The sequence below is a fragment of the Carya illinoinensis genome, chromosome 7, assembly GCF_018687715.1.
Source record: "Carya illinoinensis cultivar Pawnee chromosome 7, C.illinoinensisPawnee_v1, whole genome shotgun sequence".
Lineage (NCBI taxonomy): Eukaryota > Viridiplantae > Streptophyta > Magnoliopsida > Fagales > Juglandaceae > Carya > Carya illinoinensis.
Window position 1 is genome coordinate 34,360,131 of NC_056758.1, and position 12,375 is coordinate 34,372,505.

Sequence of the window (12,375 nt, forward strand, 5' to 3'; positions counted from 1 at the left end):
TGGAGAGTTGTGGTTGTTGTCCTAGTGGTGAGGGGGATACAACTATGAAGCATGTTGGTAAGAATAGTGAGGAAAGCACAGTAGCAGCAGAACAAGTGGGTACGGTGTTGAGAAATCAGTCCATTTAAATAATGTTAATATTTGTTAAAGCATAATATGCTAGTCCATAAAATGTATGTTGGCAAAAAACCCCTAAGTTCTTTTTTGCCGCAAACAACTTAAAAGGAGACATTAATACAGAAATTCAATGATGTGGAGTTGTAACTTCCTGCTATTTCACTTGGAGGATAGTGATTAGCACCAGCTCAACATGTTTAATGTTGACCCAGGGTTGATATTCCTTGGACTGCAATGTGTTAACTATGTTTAAAGTGATAAGATGGAACCATAAATCGAGGTAAACATTTCTGGACTATGAGGGAAATACCTCATAGTCCATTATCAAAATTATCCAGAATAGATGATAGATATTTGTTAGGGAAAGTTGGTGGGAAAGTATTTCCCTTTGTTGCAGACAATATCTTTCAATTCCCTAACAGTTTTATTCATTTAGCAAGAAAAAAACTGGTAGGCACTTAGGTGCATTGTATTTTGTAAGTCTATGAGGAACTGCAGAATGTTTCCAGGCACATTCAAACATCCTTACATACTTGCCACAATTAATGGTGGGGTGTTAGGAGTAGATGAAGTTAGGAAAAAGTTACAATCATGAATATGGTGGTGACTGAAATTGTTATGAAAACCTGGATAAATATAAACAAAGTGATTGCTGTATCACTAACATGGGAATATACATGGTAGGCAGTAATGGTGACATCTGTAAAAAGAGGCCGGAGGGGAGAATTAGACATGGACGTCCACTCATAGCATCAAGCCAACCTGATGAAGCTCCAGGGCTGGTGCCTCCAACAAGGAGACTAAGAGATTACGTCAATCCCATTATTAATGCCTCAGCCCATGCAGTACCAACAGAAGGGTTGAATAATCCAGAATTGGTGGCTCCGACAAGGAGCTTAAGAGATGAGGAGGATCCCAGGCTTGATGCCTCACGGGAAGCAGTACCAGCAGGGGGGGTTGAGGAGTCCATCCAAACTGATCAACATGAAGTAAATGAGGGGGATAACACCACAGGTTTGGTTGTTACATGTCATATAATAACTGGATATGTATCTGTACATAAACTCTCAGCTATTCAAATTTGGTTAGGTTAGATTTTACATTAACTAACAGCTTTATTAACTTGGTGGGTACAGTTCAAGCCATAAAAAAACGAGGCCGCGGCCCAGCTAAGGGTACAACATTTGACAGGTTACGAAAGATTGGTAAGATACCTTTAATTATAAAGGAGTAGATGAAGTTAGGAAAAAGTTACAATCATGAATATGGTGGTGACTGAAATTGTTATGAAAACCTGGATAAATATAAACAAAGTGATTGCTGTATCACTAACATGGGAATATACATGGTAGGCAGTAATGGTGACATCTGTAAAAAGAGGCCGGAGGGGAGAATTAGACATGGACGTCCACTCATAGCATCAAGCCAACCTGATGAAGCTCCAGGGCTGGTGCCTCCAACAAGGAGACTAAGAGATTACGTCAATCCCATTATTAATGCCTCAGCCCATGCAGTACCAACAGAAGGGTTGAATAATCCAGAATTGGTGGCTCCGACAAGGAGCTTAAGAGATGAGGAGGATCCCAGGCTTGATGCCTCACGGGAAGCAGTACCAGCAGGGGGGGTTGAGGAGTCCATCCAAACTGATCAACATGAAGTAAATGAGGGGGATAACACCACAGGTTTGGTTGTTACATGTCATATAATAACTGGATATGTATCTGTACATAAACTCTCAGCTATTCAAATTTGGTTAGGTTAGATTTTACATTAACTAACAGCTTTATTAACTTGGTGGGTACAGTTCAAGCCATAAAAAAACGAGGCCGCGGCCCAGCTAAGGGTACAACATTTGACAGGTTACGAAAGATTGGTAAGATACCTTTAATTATAAAGGAGTAGATGAAGTTAGGAAAAAGTTACAATCATGAATATGGTGGTGACTGAAATTGTTATGAAAACCTGGATAAATATAAACAAAGTGATTGCTGTATCACTAACATGGGAATATACATGGTAGGCAGTAATGGTGACATCTGTAAAAAGAGGCCGGAGGGGAGAATTAGACATGGACGTCCACTCATAGCATCAAGCCAACCTGATGAAGCTCCAGGGCTGGTGCCTCCAACAAGGAGACTAAGAGATTACGTCAATCCCATTATTAATGCCTCAGCCCATGCAGTACCAACAGAAGGGTTGAATAATCCAGAATTGGTGGCTCCGACAAGGAGCTTAAGAGATGAGGAGGATCCCAGGCTTGATGCCTCACGGGAAGCAGTACCAGCAGGGGGGGTTGAGGAGTCCATCCAAACTGATCAACATGAAGTAAATGAGGGGGATAACACCACAGGTTTGGTTGTTACATGTCATATAATAACTGGATATGTATCTGTACATAAACTCTCAGCTATTCAAATTTGGTTAGGTTAGATTTTACATTAACTAACAGCTTTATTAACTTGGTGGGTACAGTTCAAGCCATAAAAAAACGAGGCCGCGGCCCAGCTAAGGGTACAACATTTGACAGGTTACGAAAGATTGGTAAGATACCTTTAATTATAAAGGAGTAGATGAAGTTAGGAAAAAGTTACAATCATGAATATGGTGGTGACTGAAATTGTTATGAAAACCTGGATAAATATAAACAAAGTGATTGCTGTATCACTAACATGGGAATATACATGGTAGGCAGTAATGGTGACATCTGTAAAAAGAGGCCGGAGGGGAGAATTAGACATGGACGTCCACTCATAGCATCAAGCCAACCTGATGAAGCTCCAGGGCTGGTGCCTCCAACAAGGAGACTAAGAGATTACGTCAATCCCATTATTAATGCCTCAGCCCATGCAGTACCAACAGAAGGGTTGAATAATCCAGAATTGGTGGCTCCGACAAGGAGCTTAAGAGATGAGGAGGATCCCAGGCTTGATGCCTCACGGGAAGCAGTACCAGCAGGGGGGGTTGAGGAGTCCATCCAAACTGATCAACATGAAGTAAATGAGGGGGATAACACCACAGGTTTGGTTGTTACATGTCATATAATAACTGGATATGTATCTGTACATAAACTCTCAGCTATTCAAATTTGGTTAGGTTAGATTTTACATTAACTAACAGCTTTATTAACTTGGTGGGTACAGTTCAAGCCATAAAAAAACGAGGCCGCGGCCCAGCTAAGGGTACAACATTTGACAGGTTACGAAAGATTGGTAAGATACCTTTAATTATAAAGGATGGGCATAGAGGCCCATCATGTGAAAATGCGACAATATTCACCAGTCGGGTGAGCTGGATTATAAGAGTACATGCGGATATGAGACATGCAAGTTGGCGTGAGGTAGCTGACAAGGAGAAGCACGAGCTCATCAATCGTGTTAAAGTAAGGGACATTTGAAACATGCCTATTGGTTGATATTAATGATTTCAAAAGGTTGTATTTGAGAATGACAAATTTGATGTTTAATGATACAATATTTCCAAGCAGGCTGATTTCGTGTTGGATTGGAGTAGAGACAACCATCGCGAAGCTGTAGTCAACACACTAGCTGATAGGTACAACGCTTACCACTATGAATTACACAAGCACTACAAGAAATTTGCTTCGCATGAGGAGGCATTAGCTGGTCGGAAGGAATGGGTGGAGCCACATGTATGGGAGTGGCTATGTCAAATGTGGGCCAGCCCCAAATTCAAGGTGAGTACCACTAGTGTTTAATCCTGAATGTCAAATGGGAATTAATGTTTTTGGCTGTTTATGGCTATGACAACAGAATATATTGCTGGTTTTGGCTCCAAAACCACTGAGTGTATAATAGTCTTACATTCAGTCCATTGAGTACATAAGGGTAGCAGAATAACAATGTTTAAATTGAACTTTCTTTCAGGAGCAGTCTTGTAGGAACAGCAATAATAGGAAAAAGCAGAAGGTTAGACATACAAGTGGGCGAAAATCTTTCGTTAGGCTGATGGAAGAGAGGGTAAGACGTCACATCCAAAGTGAGTGTTAACAGTTTTGAGTTGAAGTTGTTGAGAGTTAATTAAGTATCATTTTATTTGAAGGGTGAGGAGCCAAGGAACATGATTGAATTTTACAAAGAAACACACTGGTCAAATAAGAAGGGCAAATTCATCAATGTAGCAAGTGAACACAACTATGTGAGTTAGTTCCACTGTAACTGATTTTTTAATTACATAATGGTGTTACTAATCTGACTTTTTATGTTAACTGAGAAATGCATTTCTTTGTCATTTCAGAATCTGATGCTAGAGAGGTTGAATGAGAAAGAAACTGAAGAGGATGTTGAGGAGATTGCAGGTGATGTGTTCAAGGAGGTGTTGGGGTTCAAATCTGGCTATGCAGTTGGCCTGGGGCACTCAGTCATACCTGAGCCCTCCCCGTTCTTGAGAAATAACAAGGCATTTAAACGTATGGCTGAAGAGAATGAAAGGAACAAGGAATGTGCAGACTTGTATAAGAGTAAACTAGAAGCAATTATGGGTGATATGGCTGAGCTGCGCAAACAGTTTTCTGAGCATGACAAACAAATCATGGCCATGTCATCACAGTTGGGGTCAAGTAGGGAGTCTCAAGAAGAGACTCAACGAGATGCATAACATCTCAAAAAAATATTAAAATTTTTTGAAGAAGGTCATGGGTCTTTTTGTGTTTTTTGTTCCCCCTATTGGAAATGGAAACTTACACAAAAAGTGAAAAGTAGTGATGCACTAGGTGTGGTGGGCAGGTTATTAGGTCATGTTTTTTTGAAAAAGGGTTTTGGGTTGTAGGATGTAAGTGGCGCCAGACTTTGTTTTGGGAATATTATAACCGGGTATAATATCAGTCAAGTGGTTGCAATTTCTGTTTGGTGGTCAAAGAGGATTTGGAAATCTGTTGCAGCTTTTGAGTGAGTATCCAATTGAATTATAGTTGAGAAGTAGTTATAAATGGAAGGCTGGTGTATATTCATAAGATGAGTAGGTACATAATATAATACACAATATTTTTGTCATGCAGGGAAAAATTCAGATTGCATTTTACTGGATCTGCAGTCATGGGTGTTAGAGCAGGGTGCATATACTTATGATGGCACCAGTTTAAATCATGCACAGAAGGCATTTCAGAGGTTTATCAGAAAGGCAACCATGCTGATCCTGTGAACAGAATAACTGATAGGGACTAGTTCCACACACTGTGATGGTAAATAATACCCACCTCATATATTCTTTTGTATATTCAATGTGATTATGCTGATAAGACAACTTTATGTGATGATGTTGTTATTGTTTCATCAGGGTAGACCACATGTTTGTGTAAAACTTTAACTGATTGGGTTGTTGTTCAGGGGATGAAAGAGTAATTAGCTAGAAAAGATAAAGGTGGGACCAGACTGATTTTTGAGAAGTTATTGGATTAACCAATGCAAGTTGGCTGGAAACAATGAGTAGATATTTATTGACAACTTTGTTTTAAATCTGTTTAATAGAAATAGATTTGGGGTATAATGCAACTGTTTAGTTAAAATGAAACAATTAGATCAAAATATAAAGAAAGTGAAGAAGTGGTTATGCAGTTCTAAATCGATAATAATTTGTTATTATCGATTGTGATGGTATGCTGCCCAGAACCTTAGTATTTCAGCTGTACAACACTCCCTAGTTGGGATGAGAGTTGGGTGTTTAAAATGGTCACCGTGCATTAACTGATCTCTTAATGGTAGCAGGAGTTTGGTTAGGATTGGTAGCAACGTTTAGTTACTGGACCTGAAATGCCATCTTTGGGCATCTTGCCTCCTATTTATGCAATCGGCTTCAGATCCAAATGAAGCTGATTGCTTGGGTTTTGAGTTATAAGATGACCATATTGGCAAAACATGTGGACATGGTATTCCTTGAAGCAAAGGTGTTGACACTAGTTTTGTAGATTGAGATATGTTCAATGTACATATCTACTCATTAATTTGGAATTGATCACACTTGTAAATTACCATAGGGGATATTACAAAGAAATAACTCAGCTTTTAACAGTATCAATAGGGAAAGATGACAGATTCTAACTTTTGAGTTAGAAAGCAATTCAGAAGATTGTTATTTTCATAGTATAACTTGAATTGATTGACTGCTAATAATCAATTATTAGCAGAAAAAAACCATTACTTTCACTAAAGAGGTCTTATTTTGGCATATTACACAAGCATCATCAATATAAAGATGTCAATTATAGCAACACAAAACAGGTGGGTACTTAAATAACCTTAAATAACGGTGGTGCACCCAATTGTATCCAGGTTTGGTTAGAAGGTAATTGGGCACTCTGAGCTATAAGCTGACCATTGTTTCCAAATTAAAGTATTGGGTGTCAATATTTCAATTTTCTGCTTTGAATTGTTGGATAACTTAATGTCATGGCCGCAAATATATACATTTTTCAGCTACCATGGGATTACATTCAAACATCCCTGGGTGAAATATTGGACATGACCAATCATCACACTAATAAATATATGTGGATAGACGAGGATTAAATATATTGTTTGTTGAAGTTAGATTGTAGTCAGTTGGACTTTGAGATGAATCATAACATCATGTATACACCATTTTCAGGTCTTCTTCATGCAGACAGTGGGAAATTTCTGACATGGAGAGGCAGTAGGGATAAGCTGGTGTTGCATTTCAACTGGTGAGATCAACCACGATAATCTGACAAATGAAGGAAATTGAGATATCTGATTACTTTAATTTGGAGGAAGTTGAAGAAGAAAGTGTATGCATGTAGAACAGGAATTGATAGCTGGTTGTGTAAATGTATGTAGTTGTAATCATGCTGATGACCCTCTTCTCCTTCCCACTACAGTTGACATTAATGTATAATTTCCATTTCCATCAATGAATATGGGAACTAAGGCCTGAATGTTGTCAATATATATATGGGAATTATGTTATATGTATGTTGTGAGAAGTGTTTATTCTAATTTTGCTGCGTTTTTCGATCATCATGGGTAACATGAATAATTGTGGGAATCACTATTAGGTTGACTACAATGTTTGGATCAGCAGATGACACAGGGACCATTCCATGTAAATAATGGGATTTACATGGAACTCGGTTGTGGGGAAAAAGTCATGCAGGGTTGATTTAATACACATCTCCTACAGGGCCACTTCATGGAAAAAACATTGTTCCTACGGGTTCAGATTTGTGGGGAACCATCCGGTTTATGCCTGGTATTCGACTAAGTAGCCACAAGCCCTACTCATGGCAGTTAACTAATTCCCACCGAAACTATCATGGGTAATGGGCAAGGGATCAGGTGGAAAACAGTTATACATTATTTCTCACCAAATGAGTAGTGGCTAATACTTATACCCACAAGCATGCTACGGTGGTGTTTAGCATCTTTACCCACGATCTCCTCTGGTGGAATAAAATAGCTATTCCCATGAGTTGCTATGGTGGGACTTGTTCCATGCTGGTTGGAGCTTGCTCCTTTACCCACGAGTCGCCCTGGTGGTTGAAACCGCTATACCCAGGAGTTGCCATGGTGGCAAATTGTTACATTGCACACGAGTTGGTGTGGTGGCAGTGATACCTTTAACCACGAGAACATATGATGGGAATTTTTCACATTAGCCACGGTTTCGAGTCATGGCAGTATCCCTTTTACCAACCAAATTGTGTACCATTACCATCAATATTTCCCACGAGAATACAATCTTTTGACATGGAATATGTCGTGGTTAAAAACAGAGAGTCCCCACCAATTAAAGTCATCATGGCAAATACAACTATTTGCGGCGAAGTATACGCCACGAGAGCCCCACGGGTAGAATTTGTGGGAAAAAAACATTAGCCACAAAACATGGATTTTTCCCCACGAATACCCTCCTTGGGGAAATGCCAAATTTCTTGTAGTGTTCACACTAAAGCGCAATATATTGAAAATTACAGGAAAATATTTTGAAAGGATGTTTAATAACATAATCTGGAAAATGGATAGATATGGGTATCATTTAGAATAGAGAAATAATTTAGCCACAAAAGGACTAACGTGACTTGATGCAGTATATTAAATTGTAAAATTATTTTTAATATAAAGTAGATCTAATAAATCATATAAACCTATGTCAGTTTCTGTGTTTATTTTTGTATAATATTTTTGTGTCTGTATATAGCAATTCTCAAAAAGAGAAATAATTTACTCATGAAAAGATCTTAAGTTCGTAATAAATTAGATTGTAAAATATTTTTATTATAATATATATTTTACGTATTATATAAAATTACGTTAATTTATGAATTTATTTTTAAAAAATATTTTTATAATTATTCAGTTCTCGTTTAAAAATGTGTGTAATAATTGGTCTTAGAAGTGTCAAAATGGTGGCAATTTGAAAAGTTAATTACCAAAGGACAGTACTTATCGTTTATCTTCTTTTTCAAATGGACATTCATATAAATTTGTGGTGGACTAGCTACTCTCAAAGCAATATATATCCAAAGTCGTAACTCCAAAGGTAATGGTGATTGGATATTGAATTAAGTTAAAACGAGTTAAATTTTTTATGAATAGTAGTGAGTTGAGATGATGAAGTATGTTTTATAACACTCACTTAAGATGAGTTTAAATATATTATGATATTAAGATAAATTTAAATGTATTTATGAAAAATTAAAAAAAATCACGTAACTCATGTATAAAAATGTGTTAAATTAAAAAATATTATAAATTTAATATATAAAAAGATTTTAAATTGAGATAAATTTAATAATTTAAATATTTAAATATTTAAATATTAGTCTCAATTTAAAATTATATTATATTAAATTAAATTAATCAATCTAAATCTCAAACGCCTTAACAAGGTAAGAAACGCTTTCTCGGCTCCGAGTAGGCGCGTGCAGAAAACGTATTATGGGCCTGATTGGTCCGATAGACCCGATTCAAGCCGTCCAATAAAATCAGATTGAAATTAGATGCGGGTTGGAGCCTCCGTACTTCTTTTCGAGTGACCATTAAGAAGGTAAGCATTGGAGGCTGCCTTTGAAGAATTTAATCGAGGTTGCCATTTTCTTTTATTTATTGATTTTAACACTGACTGAAATTTCGTTTTAAATACATGGGTAATGGGATGCATGTATCATGTATTTTCGTTTTAAATACCGGACAATTGAAGGGTTCATTTATAGAGTTTGGTTTTCAAACTAATCTCAATTCATCTCATCTAATTATTATAATTTTTTCAAATTTTAATATAAAATATAATAAACAATTCAACTTTTTTAAATCTTAAAATAATAATAATAATAGAGCCAGCCACATGCATATGCTAATGAAAAATGTCTAAATTTTTTTTTTTTTTTTGCCTTTCTCTTTCCCTAATGTCGTCAAATATAATATTATATTACTTTCAAGGTTAATTTGCAATTTTTAATCAAAATTAAATCAAGCTTAATTTTTTATTAGTACAAGAGTAATTCAGAAGTAATATATATGTTTTGAGTGGCACTACAATCACCGAGAATCCCACCGATGGATTCACTTGACAAGGCCGTTTTATCTTTTTTATTTATTTATTTATTTTCATATGTTTTTCTTTACATTTTTAAATTACAAAAAAAAAAACATCAATAAAGAACACTTACTTAATCACTAAATAAAAAAAAAATACTGTAAAAAAATTATCAGTACCCATTATGACGATTCTAAACATTTCTCGTGTGTTTTTTAAATTGCACGTTATCGGTAGACTTTTATACATTAGTGGGCCAAAAAAGTATTATATACATATATATATATATATATATATATATATATATATATATATATATATATATATATATATATAAGCTTGAAAGCAATTATCAATTGTGGTGTTAAAGGAAGGTTCTCGTGGAGTGTAAACGCACCAGGTGATCAGAAATTGATTGTAGTCCCGTTACGTTGTAAAGATTGGGACTGTTGGACGTGCATAAATCATATAATATTCTAGATCCGACGCCTTTTATTACGATTCCCATATTGTTAATTGGTAGAAGGCTTGAAATCACCTGATCAATCAATCACATCATTCATCCATTCAAATTACACATAAATTATATGATGAAATATATATATATAAAAGAACACCAAAGCACAAGCAAATTAAACAATATATATATATCTATAATTTATATATGTTTTACATTCATCTATGCGCGCATGAACTGTAGATGCATGCCCATCTTGCCAATTACAGATTCCTTCAAATTTCCCCACATATTTGCACCACGAAATTAATGACAGTTTTCTACAAATTCCATCACATATTTGCACCATAAATCGATGTAAAGCTTAAGAAAAACGAACGAACGAACGAACAAAAGAAAAAGAAAACCGAGAAAATCATATCAATTTGTCCAGACCGTGTTTAAATCTAGAGGTCGGGGTGGAGCCATTGTTCTTCTCTTCCACAGATTAATTTCTTTTCTTGGCTCCAAAGGCACTCCTCCACCTATCATCATAGGTGCAGAGAAAGGAATCATGACCTCCTCCTCTTCTTGATCACTCTCTTCTCGATCTCTCTCTTCATCCGAGTAATAGTTCCGGTGATCCCTATCTATTATTGTAATCTGATTAGCCGTCCAGTCAAAATCAGGCAACGAATTGCGTCTACTGGCGAACCGTTTCATTTGACTCAATGAAGGCACTCTATCTGAAGGAATCCCAGCTGGCTCCTCGGCAGCAGGAGAAATAACATCGGAGTTCCTCCCTGGTTTTGTTTTACCACTAAACATCCTCCTAATAGCCGAGGCATGCTTCTTCACGTCACGGCGATGAGGAGAAGAAGTACTCGACACAGCCTTCACCTGATCTTGAGGCGGCGGCGCGGCACGCTTAGCTTTCTTGATCTTTTTCTTGTGCTTGATCTGGCCCATGCATGAGACTTTAGGTGAAGTGGGTTCTTGTGTCTCATACATCCCCCCATTCCTGGGCTTTCTTCGAGCTTCATCCGGAATCATCGATATGATCGGACCCGAAAATCCTCTGCCGGCATGAGCTTTAAGCTTGGTCGTATTGATCTCCGATCTCTTGTCCCTACCAGGACTGAATGGAGGGTTTTGGAAGGAGACTGCCATTGCAGAGGCTGCTCTCGGAAGAAATTTCAAGATCTTGTTCTTCGGTTTACCTTGTTTCTCCATTGTACAGAAGATTGTGCGAATTTGATCAATTTCTTCAGCAATGATAAGTTCTATATATATATATATATATATGCAGAGACGATAATGTTACAATATAAGGGTTGCTGAGGTTGTGCTTTGACGCTGTCAAGAAGGGGCGAAGAGCGAGATGGTCAAAGTAGATGTTGTGACCGAGCAAGTTAAAGCCTTATCTACCCGTGCAGAATTTAATATTACAGCCTCCGGTGGGTGCATTCTTTACTCTTCTTGCAAACGACAAATTAAAGTCTCCATTTATTACAAGTTTGAGCAGAAGTATTATCTTTTGATATTCACGTTTTTTTAAGAGGGTAGTGCTCCTCAGCATACGGCCAAAGGTGGCCCAAGCATACTATTTTTTTTTTTTTTCTCCTTTTCACTTTTTCATTAGATTTATAACAGATTCGTATTCATATATATAAATCTACAAGTCAAACACAATTATAAAATAAAAAAATTTTAAAATTCGGTAAAATTCCTGTCTCGTTTGTTATTTAAAGGAGTGTTTTCGGATTGTGCAATATTTAAGAGTTGAGTAATTATTAGGTAGTTTAAGAATACCGACATGCCATGCTTTCAATATTCTATCGCAACATGTCATGCTATATTAATTGAAATTAATGTTTTTATACAAATTAATATTCACAGTGAGAAGAAATAGCATTAAAAAACTAATCACAACAAACTTCAACATAAAGAAACTAATTTTGCTTTACAATTATAATAATACAGTCTATCTAATCAAGAAAAAAGTTACTAAAATGTTTTTTTTTTTAATTTAAAATAATATATATATATATATATATATATTCGTAAATGATGATAACGTACTGTATTCCCATCTCTCTGCTATATCTTATTATCCTCAGTACTATATGTCCCCGTACGTGTTCTAACGACTGGGTAATTTTATTATGGACTGAGTATAGAATTTCTTGTTTTTATTTTATTAATTTTTTTTTTTTTTTCTGTTCAGCATAGACAAACCGCAAAAGCCTATGATTTAAAAAATCACATGCTACCGTTTGATTTTATCAGTTTATGACTCGTTAAGCTTGACCTAA

General features: G+C 36.4%; 3 protein-coding genes across 4 annotated transcripts; 2 read left to right on the forward strand and 1 right to left on the reverse strand.

Moving 5' to 3' along the window:
- The first annotated feature begins 990 nt into the window (after positions 1-990).
- LOC122316911 lies at positions 991-2,022 on the forward strand. Its single transcript, XM_043133756.1, has 2 exons — positions 991-1,799; positions 1,922-2,022. Exons 1-2 carry the CDS (start codon positions 1,451-1,453, stop codon positions 2,017-2,019), a joined length of 447 nt encoding a protein of 148 aa, XP_042989690.1. The 5' UTR covers positions 991-1,450; the 3' UTR covers positions 2,020-2,022.
- A 764-nt stretch (positions 2,023-2,786) lies between these two features.
- Positions 2,787-7,039, forward strand: LOC122316909. Of its 2 annotated transcripts, XR_006244321.1 has the most exons (8): positions 2,787-3,135; positions 3,258-3,496; positions 3,602-3,811; positions 4,002-4,094; positions 4,177-4,272; positions 4,372-5,021; positions 5,132-5,314; positions 6,718-7,039. XR_006244321.1 is itself a non-coding variant. In XM_043133754.1 (6 exons), the coding sequence occupies exons 1-6, from the start codon at positions 2,787-2,789 to the stop codon at positions 4,729-4,731; spliced, it is 1,347 nt and encodes a 448-aa protein (XP_042989688.1). In that variant the 3' UTR covers positions 4,732-5,117. The 2 variants fall into 2 exon arrangements, 1 of the variants encoding a protein (XP_042989688.1); XM_043133754.1 differs by lacking the exons at positions 5,132-5,314; positions 6,718-7,039 and having other exon boundaries at positions 4,372-5,117.
- A 3,217-nt stretch (positions 7,040-10,256) lies between these two features.
- On the reverse strand, positions 10,257-11,444 carry LOC122316800 (uncharacterized protein At1g76070-like). The gene has a single exon (XM_043133588.1). The coding sequence runs from the start codon at positions 11,291-11,293 to the stop codon at positions 10,502-10,504; it is 792 nt and encodes a 263-aa protein (XP_042989522.1). The 5' UTR covers positions 11,294-11,444; the 3' UTR covers positions 10,257-10,501.
- Between the last annotated feature and the right edge of the window lie 931 nt (positions 11,445-12,375).